We start from the raw sequence: 18,750 nt of genomic DNA, 5'->3' as shown, positions 1-18,750 counted from the left end.
TGCCCCATCTTGTAACATCACTTGTCAGCGTCTTCTAATCTGATTCCAGGCTGCAAAGGGTTGTACTCAGCTCATAAATTACTGGGTACCATTACAGAGATGTAAAGCAAGGAACAAAATAATTGCTGGAGTAGGAAAAAGACATGGCTTTGCCCTTGGGTGGGTAGGCACAGTGGGACAAGCTCCAGCACCAGGCCATTTTTAGCAAAAGGAATCACAAATACAATTAAGTTCTTAGCTGAGTTGGCTACAAGGAGGGAAAGGCTCCATCCGATAAGTTATGCTCATTCCCACTCTGCTGTAGAGCTGAGTTCTAGAAGGAACACACAGTGTTTTGCCACATCCAACAGCAAGCCAAGAAGTGTGCTGATGCAGAGTTAAGGTACCTGTAAATTCACTGGCTTTGCTTCCTGACTTTCCTATTTTCCAATACAGCTCTGATCTTTTAAGGTTTTTTTATATTTGGATTTGGTGTCTGCTAACACACAGTCTAAGGCTACAAACCATAATGTACATTTTACAACAGCACAACTGCCTGGGTGCCCCTTTCCATCAGCCTCCCGTTGGTTTCAAACACATCAGTCTCCTGGGAGACACATTTAATGAGGAACCAGCCCCTACTTTGCAGAGCCCTGCTCCATTGACTGTGTGGCCTCCTGCATCCCCCTCTAGATTATTTCTGGAAGGCAGGTCAGGGAATAGTTCATAGAATTACAGATTATTCTAAACTCGAAGGGACTCCCAAGGATCATCCAGTCCAACCCCTGGCCCTGCACAGACACCCCAGCAATCCCACCCTGCGGCATCCCTGGCAGCTCCTGGAGCTCTGGCAGCCTCAGGGCTGTGCCCATTCCCTAGGGAGCCTGGGCAGTACCCAGCACCCTCTGGAGAAAGAAACTTTCCCTGAGATCCACCCTAAATGTCCCTGACACAGCCATTCCCTTGGGTCCTGTCCCTGGTCATCAAAGGGCAGAGATCAGAGCTGCCCCTCCACTGCCCCTTGTGAGAAGCTGCAGATTTGGGCATTCCCAGGTCTGTCCAGGCCTGCACACCCTACTGAGCACAGGGCACCCAGCAGGCTCCTTTTGGCTCAGATTTCTTTCCAAAGTAGCAACCAGACAAGGACCAACGTGTGGAAAGATTTTGAAACTCTGAGAGAACTTTATTTTGACCTCATCTTGCAACATCTCCCGTAGGAGGAAAGTCACCCACACCTTCAAATCTCACTGAGAACAGCAAAGGACAGTTCTGGAACACTGCTTCTCTCTTCTGGAAAACACCCTGCTGCAGATGGTGCTAGGAGAAGGAGCCCTGGGAGCGTCTCCTTTGCAGGCAGGAGGCAAAGGATAAACAGCTCTCCTGCCATCCCTGTCCAAAGCCCCTGCAAGACTATGAGGACACGGCAGCTGTGATGGGTCTGGGGGAGGGAATTTGGGTTTGCATTTACCTGTACACCACCACAGGGATCCTCTTCCATGACCTGAATGAAGCCACATTCTCCAGCTCCTTGTCAGTGATCCAGACAGGGACCAGCAGCTTCTGGGGATAACTGGAACAAAGTCTGGAGAAGAGAAAGCATGAAAGGCAAGATGAGGACTGAGCAATCAAAAATCTGCCCCAGAGCAGCTCACATTTCCCCAAACTCAACATGCAGGATTTTGTCTCTTCCTCCTCATATCTGTCTCAGGACAGTGAGACAAAATGTACTGTCAGGAATGAGCTGAGAGAAGACAACCTCCTTTCACCCCAGGCCTCATCTCTGGCCTCCTACTAAGTATCCTAGTACTTCTCAGGATGCCTTTGGAACAACCACTGGATTTAAGAATTCATGAGGCTTTAGGGGAATAGTCAATAATTTACATGAAGTTTTTGTTTTCTTGCAGCAGGTACACACAGAGCTTCTGGTAAAGAATGGCCAACCACTTTCTGCCTGAGAGAACAGGATACATTGTTCAGTGAGAAAGACACAAATCTGCCCAGAAATTTAGCAGTGGGGACTTGGGGGTATGCAAATAAAGTGACAGGAGTGATATCTACATCATAACTTGTTTGGTTGGGTGCCAGAAATCAAATTCTTGTAGCTATCTGAACATGTACCAGCAGTGAGAGGAGAACTCTGAGAAGAGAGAGCACTGCCAGAGGGCAGGGTGACATGGGATATTGGGGAAAAATTGTTCACTGGGAGAGTGGAGAGACCCTGGCACAGGGTGCCCAGAGAAGCTGTGGCTGCCCCTGGATCCCTGGCAGTGCCCAAGGCCAGGCTGGACAGGGCTTGGAGCACCCTGGGATAGGGGAAGGTGTCCCTGCCATGGCAGGGGGTGGAATTGGATGGGCTTTAAGGTTCCTTACACCACAAACCATTCTGGAATTGCTGCACACACAAAATTCCAGGAGTGCAGGGGAGGCTTTCTGGCTCCTGCAGCTCCTCTCCTGCCCCTGCTGCTCCCAGCACAGGCCAAGGGCAGGCTCAGACACAGCAGTGCCTGGGAGCTGGACCAGCTGAGCCCCTGCAGCCAGGCAGGCACAGGAGGGTACACGGCAAGGAACATCAAAGAGCAGCTCTGGCTCGAGGTTATCCCACATCATTTAGCAGGAATGTTTCAGGGCAGATGGGGAGCAATGTAAGGAGGGTGAAAGGATCCAGCCAGTAAGCTCCGGAGGGTGGTCTGGTGTTCCTGAGCCCAGGATATTCCAGCTGATGGCAACAGGCACAATTCAGTATTAGTTTATAGTGCTAGTGAAGAACTGCCTGCCACGCTGGAAAATGGCACTCCAGTGTCTAGACAGCTCCTCTGAGAGCCCCAGGCAGAAAGCAATGGTGGCTAAGGGATAAAAACAACTGGGTGAGGATGAGGAATTCAGGAAGCAAAATTAAAGCTGTCAGTTAAGAAGGTGAAGTCCAGGTTATTTGTGGTAGGATGTCTGGGCTTGGACATCTCTGAAATGCCTAAGATTCCATAAGTAAAGGTGGTCACGAAATTAGAGAAGCAGTGAAGCATGACTGAAGATGCAGGAATGTGGGAGAGGGTTAGCACCTGTTCAGGTCTGGAGGAATTTCTGGAATAGCTGAGTCTATACATGAACAGGCTCTGCTGAAGTGCAAACAGTTCCCTGGTACCTCAGATGAAACATGGGTGATGTCTTAAAAGTACAGATTGGGGAGAGGTATTCCAGAAGAGGCTCAGGAGTGTATTTTCCAAGAGTTAAATCACTAAAACTCTGTAGCCTTAGGGAAACAGTAAGATAGAAATCAATAAAATTCAGGTAGGAAACAGGACATCTTTAAGAAGTGAAGCCAAATTCAAGCAGGGTGCATAGAAACAGGGAATAAGGTTAAGACAAAGAGACATGTCTTTCTAGGCTAGAATTCCAGAGGAATACAGTAGAGGAAGTGAAAACCCAGGATAAGCAACTCTGTTGGCTCAACAATATCTTATAAACTGATACAAGGAAGGATATCTGTGGCACCTTAAGTTTCAGGGTACAAGCTTTATAGGAAGGCTGAGCTTGTGAACAAAGTGTGGGCAACTTCCAGGGGAAGGTGGGAGTGACAGTGTGATGCTCAGAGTGACCAGCATCCACCAGAATGTGCATGGATCAAATCCCAAGACTGAAGAGAAACAGGACAGCATTGAGGCAACACTACCAACCCCTGGAGTGACAGTAATGGCATCCACAGGGGCTGGAAGAGAAGCAGAAAGGCTGCAAGGGCAGAAATTCCCATGGGAGACTTGTTTTGCTTCCACACAGGTCTGAACCAAAGGTGACATTTTCAGACACACCCAGATGTTTCTTGGTGCTACCATCAAGTCTCTGACTCTTCCTTTGGACCTAAGCTGCTCCAAAGTAGAATAACTGAAAATTCCCTTTGTTACAGCATTCATCACTCAGTAGATTCAGTAATGTTTTTAGAGGGGATAAGGCTCCCACAACAGCAGCAACAACACCACAAAGGGTTAAGTTCAGGGCACCTGAGGTTTGAGTCAACATGGCTGTTGGGAGGGAGGTCACTCTTCCTGTGTGAGAGCTACCTGAAACATCAGTGAATGAGCAGACAGGGCAAATTTAGATTTTCAGAAGGGGTTGTTTGAAATTTTTTGTGTGCCTGTGTTTTTTAACAGGTATGTCCCCACAAAGCTGAAGAATGCTCCTCTTAAGAAACAGCTGCTCTTGAGAAGATAAAAAATAGTTCAGAACCTCAACAATCATTTTTCACCACAATGGGAGTCCTAAAGGGAACCACCTGCAGTGGGGTGGCCTGGAAAGCCCCGGGACTAGCTTGAGCCAGACAACAAAGGGTAACAGCCTTGAACTGTGAGGTTTGATGGCAGGAGAGGGCGGCTGGAACGACACAGGAATCAGCACCTGTGAATGAGGATCATGGAGAACCTTCTTACCACAGAGATAACAATGAGGGAGAGGAATCATGGAATACCCTGGTTTGGAAGGGATCCATGAGGATCGAGTCCAGCCCCTGGCCCCGCACAGGACACCCCAACAAGCCCATCCTGTCCCTGAGAGCCTTGTCCAAGCTCTTGTTTTACAGAAGGCAAACACATGTACCACTAACAGTCCTCACAGACTTACTGTCCACGTGTTCCTGTGGGAAATCCAAGCAGGGACAGTAATTATCCCTTTCCAATGGTATGGATACTATTAAAATTTATAGAGAAGTGTAAAAAAGACAAAATTTGAATTAAGAGCAGTCTCAGAGACCAGTAGGCAACACCATCTGGCTAAAGCAGTAACAGAACTCCAGGCAAACTTTCTCCTCATAAACTCAAAAGTTAAATAAAATCACAACCGTAAAAAGATGAAACCTAAAAATGAGCGTCAACATTGGAGGCAAAGTGGTTTTGGTGTTTTCCTTTTTCTGAAGGAACCACATGTGTACCAAACGCACCAGTACTAAGGCTGATATAAAACAACAACCTCAGAGAGCCTGTGTGGACCAGATGGGCAATGCTGGAGTGATCCCATTTCCCTAGGTATAACATCCCTGAAGATGTGAGAGCCAGGGAGAGACCATGTAATAATTTTATTATCACTGTAGACTTTTATCAAGACTGAAGGAGTGGTTATTATAAGCTTGTATAGCTCTCACTTTACAATGGCTGTCGCCAGGAAGGAGATAATAGTTCCCAGATAAGGACATCTCAGAACAGACTTGAAAGACAAGGAACAAAGCCATTACCTTGGAGTATCCTGTCTTTAACAACACTGTTTTGCCAATGCAGGGAAATAAAAGATAAAAGGACTATAAACAGTTAAAAAGTAACCTGATCCCTGTGAATAGAGGCAGGTGGTTATGATCAAAAGCCAGGGCAGGATTTAAAGCCACACTCCCCCAGCAGCAAGAGAGAACTGGTTTGAGTCGCACAAGGCAATTGCACCACCCCTGAGATCCCGGGATGTCTGCAGGAAGCTGGGACCTGCGAGGATCTCCAGGGAGGAACTTGGCAGGTAGAGGGAAGCAAAGCCAGGGCCACACCCAGATTGCTGAGGTTTGTTTTAAGTCCTTTCTTCCCTGGTTTGGTTGGAAATCAAACACCTGTCTTCAGAGAAGGTGGTTAATGGCTGTGGATTATTGGCCATGAAGCAAAGCACAGATGGTCAATGGAAGCTGAACTTTCTGAAATAGTCAGAGGGAACCACACCCCAAGGCCCAGCAGGGAAGAAGACCCTACATACAGAGACTCTGTCTAGGGCAGGAACCCACAGGCTGTGCACTCTAAAACAGAGCAGTTCAGGAGAACAACTTTTATTTGACAACCTTGGAGAAACTGTGTAAATGCCAGCAAAGTCATGTGAACAGTCCCAAAGCAATGATGTGGTCAGTAGGGCAGAGGTAAAATGGAAATCACCCCCCAAATTTAGTGCTTATGGCCTGGATTCTTCAGGAAAAGAGAAGAGGCAGCAAGCTCCAAAACTGGGATTTCCACAGTCCAGTGTGTCTGAGATTTCTCATGGTCTCCACAGGAAACCAGTGACCTAGAACTGTCCAATCCATAGGTGATGGGGATGTCTGGACTGGCTGGGACAGAGAGGAGAGGCTGAGGGATACTAGTGGTTTCAAGAACAGGATTATAGGAAATGCACAAATGAGTATGTCCATCAAAGTTTGAAATCCCATTGGCTTAATGCCACCTGCTGCAAACAGTGCAGCTGCCCTTTTCCGAGAGTCCTGTGCTCCTGCCGGAATAGAAGGCGGGTTGGCAACACTGATTAGTAGCAAAAGGTCTTTTCTACTGTGAGAGTGGGAAAACCTTGCAGAGATTTCCACCCCAATGCCCACAGGGAACACTTTCAACACTGGCTCAACTGAAACGTGACATCATAGTGATGGAGAACCCCCTGTGGGGACGTGCCCAGCACACCACCATGTTCCCAGGGAATGCTCTTTTCCCTTCCACATTGTGAAGCTCCCAAGCTGCCCTTTGGGGCTGCCACCTCTTGTTCTGCCATGTGCCACTGCCAGAAGTTTTACTCCATGCCCTTTTTTGAATGCCTTGCCAGTAGCTGAACAGATCACCCTTCAGCTTCTCCTGCTCTGACTGAACAAGCCTCGCTCATTCCCAGACTCCTGAGCCTGCCAACAGCTCTCCACTGGCTAACCCCAGCTCCTCACAGAGCTGAACATCTGCCTGAGTGTATGAAACCGTGGCTGTTATATCAAACTGAGCATTTTAGAGAGGAGAACTGACCAGAAAGACAAACCCACAATGGATGGACCTCCAGACTCCCAAGACTCCCAATGTTTTCCATGAGGAATATGAGCCACCACATGATAAACTACCTGAGTCAGCATTTACAGTTCCTGCTAGCTCTGATGTTTGGACTGAATTCTCTTTCCAAATCCACGATGTGAAAGGCAGAAAGAAAAGGGATCTGGCTCATACTCTGATCAGCCTGGGGGCTGTCAAGGCTAGGAAGGAGGATTAGCTGGAGTTTGACTCACCCACTGCTCCGCATGGGGTTTACCAAGGGAAAAGTAAGGCAAGAGGAGAGCGGGGAGGGGCTGTGATGAAACACTCACTTGTAGTTGTTGTTGATGTCAGAGACACGCCAGGCGTTCTGCAGGTCGAAGCCCATCCTCACCAGCTCCATCTCAAACCGGAACCTCACGTGGTCCCCTGAGGAACAGAGCATGGGAAGTTACTGACAGCACAGAGGAATCTGATCCTGTTTGTGGAACTCCACAGCAACTGTCACATGCTGAAGAGAGTCACAAAACCACAGAAAGGTTTGGGTCAGCAAGGATCTGAAGCTCATCCTGTTCCACTCCCTGCCATGGCAGGGACACCTCCCACTGTCCCAGGCTTCTCCAAGCCCTGTCCAGCCTGGCCTTGGACACTTCCAGGGATCCAGGGGCAGCCACAGCTGCTCTGGACACCCTGTGCCAGGGCCTCTCCATTCCCTGATTCAAGAATTCCTTTTAACATCCCATTTAACCCTGCCCTCTGTCACTTTAACACTGTTCCCCCATGTCCTGTCACTACCCACCCATATAGAAAATCTCTCCCTCTTTTTTATAATCCCCTTTAGACCCTGGAAGTGGCTCTGAGCTCTCCCTGGAGCCTTCTCCTCTCCAGGTGAACACCACCGTCTCTCTCAGCCTGGCTCTAGAGCAGAGGAGCTCCAGCCCTGGGAGCATCTTTTTGGCAAGGAGAAACTCATGGGCAACTGGATGGCAGAAATAATTGTGCTTCAGAAGCCAGGAAGACTTGACCCTCACAGGGGGTACCGCTGCTTGTTTTGTCAAGTCAGGTCTCATCTCAGGGCACATAAACAGCCTCTCCATGTCAAGGGGCTGTATGGGGCTTAATTTAACCTACTTCTGCCCATCTGGCAGAGACAGCTTCCAAAGTGGGTGTCAGGAACCCTATGGCAAGGTGCACTGAGCACCCACCTGAGGCAGTTCCTTCCTCCAGACTGCTCTCAGATGCTGACTCAAGGTTTCCTCTCTCATGTTTTAGCCTTGCCTAATTCTGGATGCCTTTGTTGCTCCAGTGTCAAATCTTATTAATAAATAAATACTGCAAAGCTCTTTACCTCAACCATATCCTGCAGCAACAACTTGAATTGGTGAGTTTATTTACACTAAACACTTTCCCTAAAGGAAACACAGCAAATATCTCTGATTGCTGGGGTTTGGGGCATGGTAAGGAGACAGAGCTTACCTTTCCTCTATCAGCTTCTCTTGGAATAGCTGTACTACTGAAGCCCACCCCTCCATCTCACTTGTCTTTGGACATTTGATTCAGGCTACTGCTGCTCTCCTCTAGGATCAGCTCATTTTTCAGTCTAAAGCCAGGTTTCTCACTCATTTTAATTCCATTTTTAAAAACCTTCATCATCGATAAGACAAAGCTACTGCAACTTTGTGTTCCCAGGAAGGGAAACTCCCAGTCCACACGAGGGCACCAGCACAGCTCTGGTTTTCTCTTCATGGACTCAAAGCTTTGATTTGCTTTGATTTTCTCTTCATAGACTCATCCTGTGCGAGGATGAGCCAGAGTTCTCCACCGACCTGATCCTGGGAATGTCACAGCATTTTTGGGTGTTGGTGAAGAGATGCAGATGGGCTCATATTAATTAGGCTGCCTCAAAACTGATGCTGTTTGCCACTCCAGGACAGGACTGCCTGAGGTCTCTATCACTGTGATTAGAGAACTTAAGCATGGGATGTTTTCTCTCAAGGAGAAAGGGAAAAGCTGCTTCTGTGTTGCTGGTTCAGAAAGTTTTTTGTTGTGTTTGTTACTAATTCCTTTCACTGTGCTTCTTATCCAGCAGGATATGGCCATCAGCTGGATCTCTAGGCCAGGCACAGGATGACCCAGGGAGGCAAATTTGAAACTGGACAGGGTTTATGAACAAGAGCTCAATTGCAGTGCAGTGCTGCTTGCCAGAGCAGCAGGAAGGGCCAGGCCAGGAGCTCACCAGGACGGCAGAGATGTGCATGTTGATCCTCCTCATCCACACACACCCCCAAGCACCAGGCATGGTAGGCAAATGCAAAGAGGTCCTCAGGCTTGGCAGGGCGGGCAATGGCTCGAGTCAGCCTCTTCAGCCACTCCTGGCACTGCTTGAAGGTGGAGAAATGGCACCTGCAAACCCAAAGGCAAATCACCCTTAGTGGGGACATTCACCCAGCCAGGATTGAGACAGGAAAAGGAACACGGCCCCAAGCCTTAAAACCCTGACCAAGGGCAGCTCAATTCCAAAGGCATCACAGGGGGAGCCACCAGAGCTGGTCCCAGCCTGCAGCACCAGCAGCTGCACCACAGCAATAAACCAGATACCTGATCACTTTGGAGTCTTTGCAGATGATGTGAAGCTGGAACATATCCCGACACTCCACGCTTTCCATCATCCTCAAAGGCACCTGCAAGGGAGGGACAGATGTAGGGCATGACACCACAGGCCAGAGTAGCCCCAGCAGCCATGCCTGCAGGCTCCTCATGCTGCAGACAGTTCCACTCATCACGAGCTGCTTCTGTGAACTACAATCCCACTCCCAGGGTTATGAAGCTCCATGAGTCAGCACAGAGCTCTTCCATGATAATTATTCTGATTTCTGTTTTCTCCCTTGGTGATCTCCCACTTGGGGCCAGTTCCTGACTCAACCACATCCAGTCAAGCACAGGTAACTGAGCCAAATAACAGCTGCACTAAGGGACAGCAAATCAAGGCAGTGAGAGAAAGCCTCAAACTCCCACTGCCTGACTCTGCTTCGGTGAGATGTCTCATTAAAATTGGCCTGCAAGAGACCTCAACAGCCTTAAAACTACCAAAGTTATTGCTTGAATTTAAAGAAAATAGCAAAGGAAAGACCTAATTACTATCCAAAGGAAAACCCCATCCTCACACTTAAATACAGTAACAAAATATCAACCGCACGCCCAGGCCTGGCATCCTCCAAGAGGTACCCTCCTGTGCCACAGCCCCCAGGAACGGGGTATTCCCACCCCTCCCTGCTCTGAAACCCTGGGAGAGGTGATGGTGCAGGCAGAGCCAGACTCACATTGATCACAGAGTCCTTGAATTTGATATGCAGGCGGTAGTTGGAGATGGCGATCACAGCGTCGTTGGCATGGCCCAGGTATTCCACCCCCTCACCCTGCAACACAGTGAATGGCACCTGGAAGGGAGACAGCACCAGGTCAGGTCACACAGGTACCTTGTGCAATGGAATTCCCAGAGCCACTCTTCCCACTGCCTCCACAGTGCATCTCCCACGTGCTCCCCATGCCCTGAGAGCAGGACGGACCATGGCCACCGCTGCCCAGCCCCGCACACGGAGCCAGCAGCAGCTCCTGAAGGATCACCTGTGTGCCAGGCACACCTGGCAGCGAGGGGGGGCCGGGGGACAGAGGGACAACTGCTCTTCAGAGAGGGGAAACCAGCTCTGGCACAAGAGGCATGGAGAGGGACATGACCGCAGGACAGCTCAGAGAGAAGAGGGCAGTGCTCTGCACAGCTCCTGAAAGAGCCCAGCACCGTGGGGAAGCACTGGAAGGGGCTGCCCAGGGAGGTGGTGGTGTCACCATCCCTGGAGGTGTCCAAGGAACAACTGGATGCGGCACTCAGGGCTCTGGGCAGGGTGACAATGTGGGGATCAGCCACAGGTTGGACATGATGGTCTTGGGGGTCTTTTCCAGCCTCAGTGATTCTGGGATTCTGTCCCAGGGCAGTGTCACTTATGTGATCCTGCTGTGCCATTTAAACATGGGGTGCCCTCAGCTGCCCTGTGAGACTCAGTAGTACCATCCAGGTAAACAAATGAACAGAAGTTGTACCCAGTTTCTGCTAACAAGGCTCTCAGGGATTCTGTGTATAGTTATTTATATGATTGAGGAAGCTTGTCCTGATTAAACTGCAAGAAAGCTTCATTAAAGTTACCTCCATAATCAAGTATCTGTTTTTCCCCATCAGTCTGGACACGTCATAGTTGTTTTTAAAACGTGGGATCCTGGCAGACAGTCAAGTTTGACTTTTTTTATATTAAAAAAAAAAAAGGCAGAACAGCCTAAAATTCACCAGGCCTCTTTGTCCTTAGCTAATCAGGTTCCTCCTGCTCCCTGAATGCCACCTACACCAGGTCATGTTGGTAACCAATTATGCAAAAAATGTCATGACAATTTATCATTTCAGACAGAGCTGAAACCTGCCAGACAGGGCAGCTGATGACACAATTCATTACACTGTAATTAGTACAAGTCAGACCACCTTCTCTTTATTTTGAAGTTGTTTCTATGGCTTGGGTATAAAAACCTGAACTTCAAACTTCAAGTGACAAGTGTACTAACAACTTCTCCTTTCTTTGTACAAAAATAACCATCCTAGCCTGGCATCTGTCCGAACACTCTTGAAAAATATTAATTATTTGCCTAAGAGAATATGCTCTCTTTATTTCTGCAGTTGATTTCTGCAGGCTTGCCAGAGCTGTTTTTATCTGGCATGTGTCTCTCCTGCTTACGTGGCTCTTTCACACAGCAACAGAAGGGAGACAGAACAGGAAGGGGCTGGTAAGGCTGCAAGAAGCGATGGAGGGAAATCCTGGAATAAACCAGCAGGTGCCCCAATACAGTTTGTTATCAACTGCTGGCATCCCTCTAGAGCCACAGGATCCTGGAATGGTTTGGGCTGGGAGTGACATCCCAACCCAAGCCGATCCAGTTCCACACACTGCCATGGGCAGAGACACCTACTGGGCCAGGTGCCAAGTCCCATCCAAGCTGGTCTTGAACACTCTGCTTTACAATAAATTAACAATTTACTGAAGGCAAATTACTCTAGGGAGGGTAGAACTTTACTTCTCCAAACAGCAAACTAAGGCAGAGTGTGCTCTTCTCCAGAAGTCTCAGCTCAGAGTTGCCTCAGCAGCTTCACCCCCCAAAGCCACAGCCCTGCAGGCCTGACCCTGCACAACCCCCCAGCCTGCAGCTGTTCCTTCAAGCCAATAGCTCTCAGTCCTCCTTTTCCCCAGCACTGTTTGCCAAGGCAGTGACAGTCTCAGAACAAACTCAAAACACTGCAGCAGCAAGAACAAGGTGAGCCTGGCTCCAGCCCCAGGAGGAGGACGGTGAGCACCACCATGTTAAAGGAAGCACCAATTCCCAGGAGGGAATGCTGCCCTTGCTGCACAGCAGCAACAGCATCCAGGGCTCTTCCCAGGGCTTTCTGCAGCAGGAGACTGGCACCATATGGAGGTTCCTTCTTCCAGCCACCATGCAGCAGGAAAATGCCAGGGGCAAGGTGCTCGAGGGGAGAGCAGGCAGTGAGGCAGTGCAGCTGCACAGAGCACGGCCCCCACACTACCCCTGTCCCAGAATCTCCCTGGATGCAGGCTGCAGGGCAAGGGCAGGCAGCAGCGCTTCCCCCGGGGAATGCCAGGGCTGGCTGTGCCACTGCAGCAGCTCCAGCTGCATCCTGCCAGGGCTGGGTAGCCAGGGCCAGGGCCTGGGAAGAGCCGGCCTGGCCCCCATGCACAGGGAGCTGCTGCCCCGAGTGTGCCCCCAGCCCGTGGCCTCCAGGATGTGCTGGGCCGGAGAGCTGCTCTGCAGAGCCCAGCCTGCCACATCCCAGAGCTGTTTGGGTGTTTTTACTTCCTTACCTGCAGTGACTCCTCCTCCTTTATGAGCTCCTTCGGAGGGAACAAGTCCTTGGCCTGGATGTACTCCAAACTGGGAGGGCCTTCCTCACCCTGCATTGCAAACAGAGCACACAGTCAGACAGCCTTGACCAGAACACACTGTGAAAGCCAAAAATTGAAGCTGCTGGATACTCTTGGCAGCCCAGGAGCTTGGGGATACCTGTGCATGGAAATGCCTGTTCTGCCTCCAGACCCCAGCAGTTCCTCTGGCTGTTCAGAGTGCCCACAGCACAGTGAAATGCTGAAACCTCCAAGTCCCACCTCTTCCAGCTGAGTGGTGTTTGGAAAGCCAAGCAGACACACCTTGGCCACAGGGGACTGATGTGACAGTAACTTGTCACATCAGCTGTTCCCGTTACATGGCACCAGAGCAGACACACCATGACACAGAGGGTTTCCATCCACAGGCCAATGTCAGCCTACTCTTCCTCCTCTTAAGGACTGCTTTGTTTTAGAAGTTTTCGTTTTCACTCTCACACCAAAGTCTGGGAAGAGCTTGAATCTTTGGCAGGAGAAGATACAACTGTGAACAACCTACAACCCTATAACAACTGCACCCCAGTGCACATAATTCACAACAGGCACTACTGATTGGTGCCAGCACCAAGTCCAGGGCAGCTGGATATGTCCAGCCTGTTTGGATGGACACCCAAGAAAACCCACAGAGGCCTCAGGATGGTCACACAGAACCTGCACATGCCATCCTTGACAAAGTGGAGTGTATGTCTCAGTTTCGAACATGAGAATCTCCATGCATTCATACAATCAGAGTGTCTTGAGCTGGAAAGCATAAGGATCATCAATTCCCACTCCTGGCCCTGCACGGGACACCCCAAATCCCACCATGTGTCTCAGAGGATTGTCCCAATGCTCCTTGAGCGCTGGTGTGAACAATTGGTACCCATTTTCACCAGCCCTCACCCAGGCCCTGTCACATCACTGAACTGCTGCCAAAGGAGTGGCACCCAGACATTCAGCTGCAGATGCTCACTGTTGGGAGTCCAGGATGCTGCTAATTCCACATGTATTTGGTGTGGGAAGGTCTTCTTCAGAAGGCTGCTTGCTCTCTAACTCTAGCTCTAGGCTCTAGCATTTACCAGGAAACGCTGTGTTCTGCAAGCACTGAGTAATATTTTAAAATGACATATCTTTCTGGATATGTCACCCAAGCCAGAATCCCAATTTCAACCTGAAAAAAGGAGATCCCAATCCTTCTGGCTCAGGAATATTTCAAATGATGCTGAATTCTCTTGTGTTTCTGACAGGGGCTGAAACCTCAGCGCCTGCAGGAAGAGCCTGGCCTGAGGTGCTCCCTGGACCTCAGACAGGGGCAGCCAGACCCCTCCCACTTCACATCCAAGAAACCTGTACACATGTAACATGCTCTTAGAGCCTTCATAAAACTCAGCATCAGCCCCAGCTGGAGGGAAAGGCACTGCCCCTGTCACCATGCTCTGAGAGACACAGGGCACAGCACCAGCTACAGCAGCAGCCAATGCTCACTGGAGACCACGGGGGGCTCGGGGCCCCTCCTGCCAGTGGCTCACTCCAAAGCTGAGGCACCAGCTCAGGGGAGCACAAAGGGAAGGTATGTGCCCGTGTGCCGGTGCAGCAGCCAGGAAGCAGAGATCCTCTCCCATCCTCACTTTGCAGTTTGCAGGGAAATCCCAGGGAGCAGCAGGAACTGGAACAGGGCGGCCCGAGCTCTCCACCCGCCTGGGTGTCCTTGAGTCCCTCCTCGCCTGCAGCACAGGGCAGGCGGAGGCTCAGCATCCCCTCCCGCCACAGCCCCATCCCCGGTACCGGCAGGGCGGGGGTCAGCATCCTGCTCTCTTCACAAGCCTCTTGAAGCCCTCGGAGCCCATCTGGCCAGGAGTGCCCTGGGGGGTGGAGGGTGGGTCTGCAGGAAGGGTCAGAGCAGGAAACCCCCTCTCGCTGAAGGTATAAAAGGTGCCGAGTGCAGGACCCCTCAGCTCAGCTCAGCACAGCACCGAAGGGGTCCTGCACAGCCGCAGCCAGGGAGGGGGTGCGGGGTTCCCGGGGCTCGGATGCTCTCGCACGGTAATTTCTCAGCTTCAGGCAGGGCGCAGAGCCTGCGGGGCCCAGCAGAGTGGCCAAGGCCTGCCGGGGCTCAGCCCGCGGCGCCGGGCACTGCTGTGCCCTTGGGCCCGGCCAGGGCAGCAGGGACGGCCCACGGTGTCCTCCGGCGGCATGTGGGAGCCAGGAGAAGGGGATCCCCCTTCTCCCCGGGCAGATGCAGAGAATGCCTTCACCGGCATGTGAGTTGGAGAGCGCAGCTGGCTTATGGCCCCGCTTCCATGAAGGAGAGAAGGGGAATAAAAAGCAGCACTTACAAAGCAGTTGAGCATGGAGCAGGAGACGCGGCCTGGCAGACTCATGTTCATTTTCCGAGACTGCAGCAGGGCCGGGCAGGCACAAGCAGCATCTCCTCCCTCCGGCTGCGAGCTGCGGCCCCGGCACTGCGGCAGCGTCCCCGCTCCGCCGGGAAGGGCAGGAGCATCCCGGCCGCCGGCGGCCCGAGCAGGTGCCGGTGCCGCCGCCGACAATGGAGGGAGGGCGGGCGGAGGACGGGCAGACTCCACCTCCCTCCCAGGGCCGCCGAGCGCGGCTCTGCCATCTGAGCGTCTCCGTGACGGGCGAGACAGAAAATGGAGCGGGCGGCGGTATCGCGGGCGCTGCCCGTTCCTCGGCCGGGAGCGGCATTCCCGGCCCATGGCGCTGCTCCCGCCGGCACCCGCCTCGTGCCGCACTGATGGCGGCACTGGGAGCGCCGGGAACAATAGCGGGAGGGCTGCTTCGTGCCCCGGCACCGCGCCCTCTGCCCCAAGCCCTCCACCCTGGCACCCCGGCACGGAGCCTTCTGACACGAGCCCACTGACCCCACACCAACGCCTCCACACCAGCACTGAGGCCTCTGCTCCAAGACCTCGGCCGCAGCTCTGTGCCCTCTGCTCCGAGCCCTCTACTCTGGCATGAAGCCCTCTGCCCTGAGCCCTTCAACCCTGTGCCGACCCCTCCACCTCAGCATCAAGCCCTTGGCGCAAGGCCTCGGCACCAGCACCGACCCCTCTGCCCCCAGCCCTGCACTCCAATGCCAAGCCCTCAGCCCTGGCCCTGCTCGCAGAAGCTCAGCCAGGACGTGCCACTGCACCCCTGAGCCTGCTCTCCTCCAGCAGTCCTCTGTGCATGGACCAGGAGATGAGGATAAAGGGGCTGCCTGCTGCATCTCACCGTTCAACACTCCCAAGACTATAAGTCCTCCATTCCAGGAGCTTCATGTGCACAGGGACTAGTCAGATGTCCCTGGCTCCCACCAGCACCTGTGTGCTGGAGCCTGTGCTCTGGAGTGGACAAGGCTCCTCTTGCTGACCACTTGGACACTTAGCTCCCATGTGAAGTTTCTCCAGCTCCCGTTGGAAATGCTCACAGACACAGGGTAAGGCCATGGGCATAGGAAATGCTGTGGTTGAGCACCCACCTCCCCACACCAGCCCCCTACAAGCTCACTTTTACTACCTGCTGTTCATCAAGCCCAGGAGCAAACAGCTCCCGGGTCACAGTCTATCTCAGGAACCACAGAAGCAGCTTCTTGGGCAAACCCATATTCATTTCTACCATCAGCTGCTGCTCTGCCCCCACCACTGAGCCAGAGGGAGAATCTCTGTTAAAACGCAAAATTAAAACCTGACCCTTCATCAGTCCTCAAAGGCCCCACTATCTGGCTCAAATCACAACTTTTTGCTCCCAAAACACAAATGCAAACAGAGCACAGCCTGTAGCCACTGAGCTCCTCTTAGATGTGTTTGCCCCAAAGACACCACAGACAGCTCTCCCCAGCAATACCAATGGGATCTCAAAGAGCTTTTCTCAACTCAGATAAAAGACTTCAGCATTTCTCTGCAAAATTGTTCAAGATTACATTATTCAGAGCTGCCTTGGCTAAAGGGACAGCTTTGTGACACCCAGACATGCTGCCCACTGTTACTTGCAGAGCAAAATTCAGTTCCATGAGCTCCCTTGCTGACAAAACAATCCCACAGACTCACATGGTTACACTAGTTTCACTACTTAGGATTAAAGACTTAGAAGAACACATAGCCACACCTGCAGATAAGCCATGAAATCCCATTTCACCCTCGTGTTGCCCCACTCCACCATTTACACGGAGCACAGAGGGTGGATGTTAGGCATTGCTCATCCTTGGGGCACCTGAACCAGCCAGCACCCACAAACCAGAACACAAGAACAGAGGGTTATGGACACAAACAGAGGATTACACATAAGGACAGAGGGTTATGGATGAGGTTACAGATTTGTCTTGGCCAAAAGTGAGTGGCAGGCGAGGTGCCCTGCTCCCTGCAGGTGACCTTTGCCTGGGTCACTGGAGGGAATTCTGAGAGAAGACAGAGCAGCTAAAGCTGAAGGAACCTTTTATACTAGAGAGAAAGTGTGGCTAAAAACACTGTAAAGCCAATATTTATTGGGGTTTTGACATGTATCGGGGAAAAGCAACATAGCACATTTGGGGAACAGCTGAAGTCCGGGAGTCTCTTGGGCAGAGTGTGAGCACACATTGCTGTTAAGTGCACACAGCACAAGACCAGTCTCTAACACACAAAACCACTGACAAGGTAGGTAAGAGGTTTGCTCCAACCAACAGTAAGATTTTTAGGGCCAAGGCTCAGTTCAGGGCTTGGCACAGGAATTGTTTGCATTGTAACCCCCCTAAGCTGCAGCTGTGCAGGGTTAAAGGGCTGCTTGTCAGATCAGTACTCTGAATTTCCAACTGAAGCTGACCTGAACGTCCACAAATAGAACTTCTGCTTTCACTGAAATATTTCTGCACTTTTAGTATCAGAAAAAGACTCACACACGACTTAGAAACTTCTGCCCAAGCACTGAGCCTGCTGCAGAGCAGAAACCTTGCTCTGAAGTTCAGTGGCTTCACAGACTTTCAAGAGGAACTTGATTTAGACTCTCCTTTCACTTCCTTCAAGAGTTCCCAAAATACCTGCCCTCCTTTCCCTCCAGTGACCCAGGCAAAGGCAGGAGTGGTGCTGGGCAGCCCAGCACAGGACTGCACAGTGCTCCAGACTCCTTAGCTGGCTTAGCCAGAGGGAATTCCTAAATGCCACCTCGGATGCCTCCCCAGCTGGGCTCTCTTCTCCACTGTCACAGAGGAAGAGAAAGTTATTTCACAGAACTGGGCTCCTCTGAGTGTTCTCAGTGTGTGTGTTCATGTAGGCACAGAGAGAAATCTCCTTCATCATCTCCCAACCACCTTTACAAGTGTTTCTCAGTTCTGAGGAAGAGAAGCTGAATATTATGTGGGCAGCATGTTCTTAAGGGCAGCTGGAAGTGATTCGCCCCTTTTCCCTCCCACTAGCAATGCCCACTGTTCCTATGCTGCTCCCCCCATCCCTCCAGACATCCCGGGATCCACACTGCAGGTAAACAGCTTGCAGCCTTCTCTGAAGGTCCCAAAAGGGATTTAGAGGCTTGGAGATGATACAGTGCTTGGCAAAGATAGGACTGGCACTCAAGGGGCCATCCTGCAGCCTCCAAAGGAGATGATATTCCTCATGGAGACACACCTATATGCACCAGGAGCCCTGCAGCACAGGGTTCACAGGGAACATCTGGTCCCACTTGCCCAAGGAATCTGCATTGGAGCATGGGATGGGCATCAGGATGCTGAAATCTCTCTTGTGGTCTGGAGCCAGTCAGCATCCTGAAATGAATCATTTTGCCAGTGGCTGGTCCAACTTTCTGCAAGTTTGGGAAAGTGGGGACGAGGGAGCAGTTAATTCCCACCGGGCCAGGTCCCTTCTAACCCAAACCATTCCATGATTCTAAGAGAAAAAACTGCTCTCATTCACTGCAGGGAGTTGCCAGCACACCTGACTCAGCCTTCCACAGACATGTACACCCTTCCCAGCCCTGGCATAGCTTTATCCTCTATTTCTTTTTGGAACCACAAATAAAATTGCTCTCTCCTTAGAAGGCACCACACCCATCTCTTCTATAGATTAAGGGTGGGCTTCTCCTCACCCCAGCACAGGCCATCATCCTAC

At 51.3% G+C, this 18,750-nt stretch overlaps 1 protein-coding gene across 2 annotated transcripts in view; it reads right to left on the bottom strand.

Moving 5' to 3' along the window:
* Positions 1-18,750, bottom strand: part of MTMR4 (myotubularin related protein 4) — a 56,569-nt gene that overhangs the window by 12,817 nt on the left and 25,002 nt on the right. The window contains exons 1-7 of one of the 2 annotated variants that reach the window (XM_054647073.2): positions 15,010-15,244; positions 12,617-12,706; positions 10,025-10,141; positions 9,303-9,385; positions 8,941-9,107; positions 7,037-7,133; positions 1,448-1,561 (exon numbers count right to left, since the gene is read on the bottom strand). In XM_054647073.2, the coding sequence (XP_054503048.1) occupies positions 1,448-1,561; positions 7,037-7,133; positions 8,941-9,107; positions 9,303-9,385; positions 10,025-10,141; positions 12,617-12,706; positions 15,010-15,060 (719 nt within the window). In that variant the 5' untranslated portion in view covers positions 15,061-15,244. Of the gene's footprint in view, positions 1-1,447; positions 1,562-7,036; positions 7,134-8,940; positions 9,108-9,302; positions 9,386-10,024; positions 10,142-12,616; positions 12,707-15,009; positions 15,245-18,750 lie in introns of those variants that run through there. The other variant, XM_077188622.1, reaches the window with a different exon arrangement.

Source organism: Agelaius phoeniceus, chromosome 20, assembly GCF_051311805.1.
Source record: "Agelaius phoeniceus isolate bAgePho1 chromosome 20, bAgePho1.hap1, whole genome shotgun sequence".
Taxonomy (NCBI): Eukaryota; Metazoa; Chordata; class Aves; order Passeriformes; family Icteridae; genus Agelaius; species Agelaius phoeniceus.
This window is presented reverse-complemented; position numbering and strand designations above follow the sequence as displayed.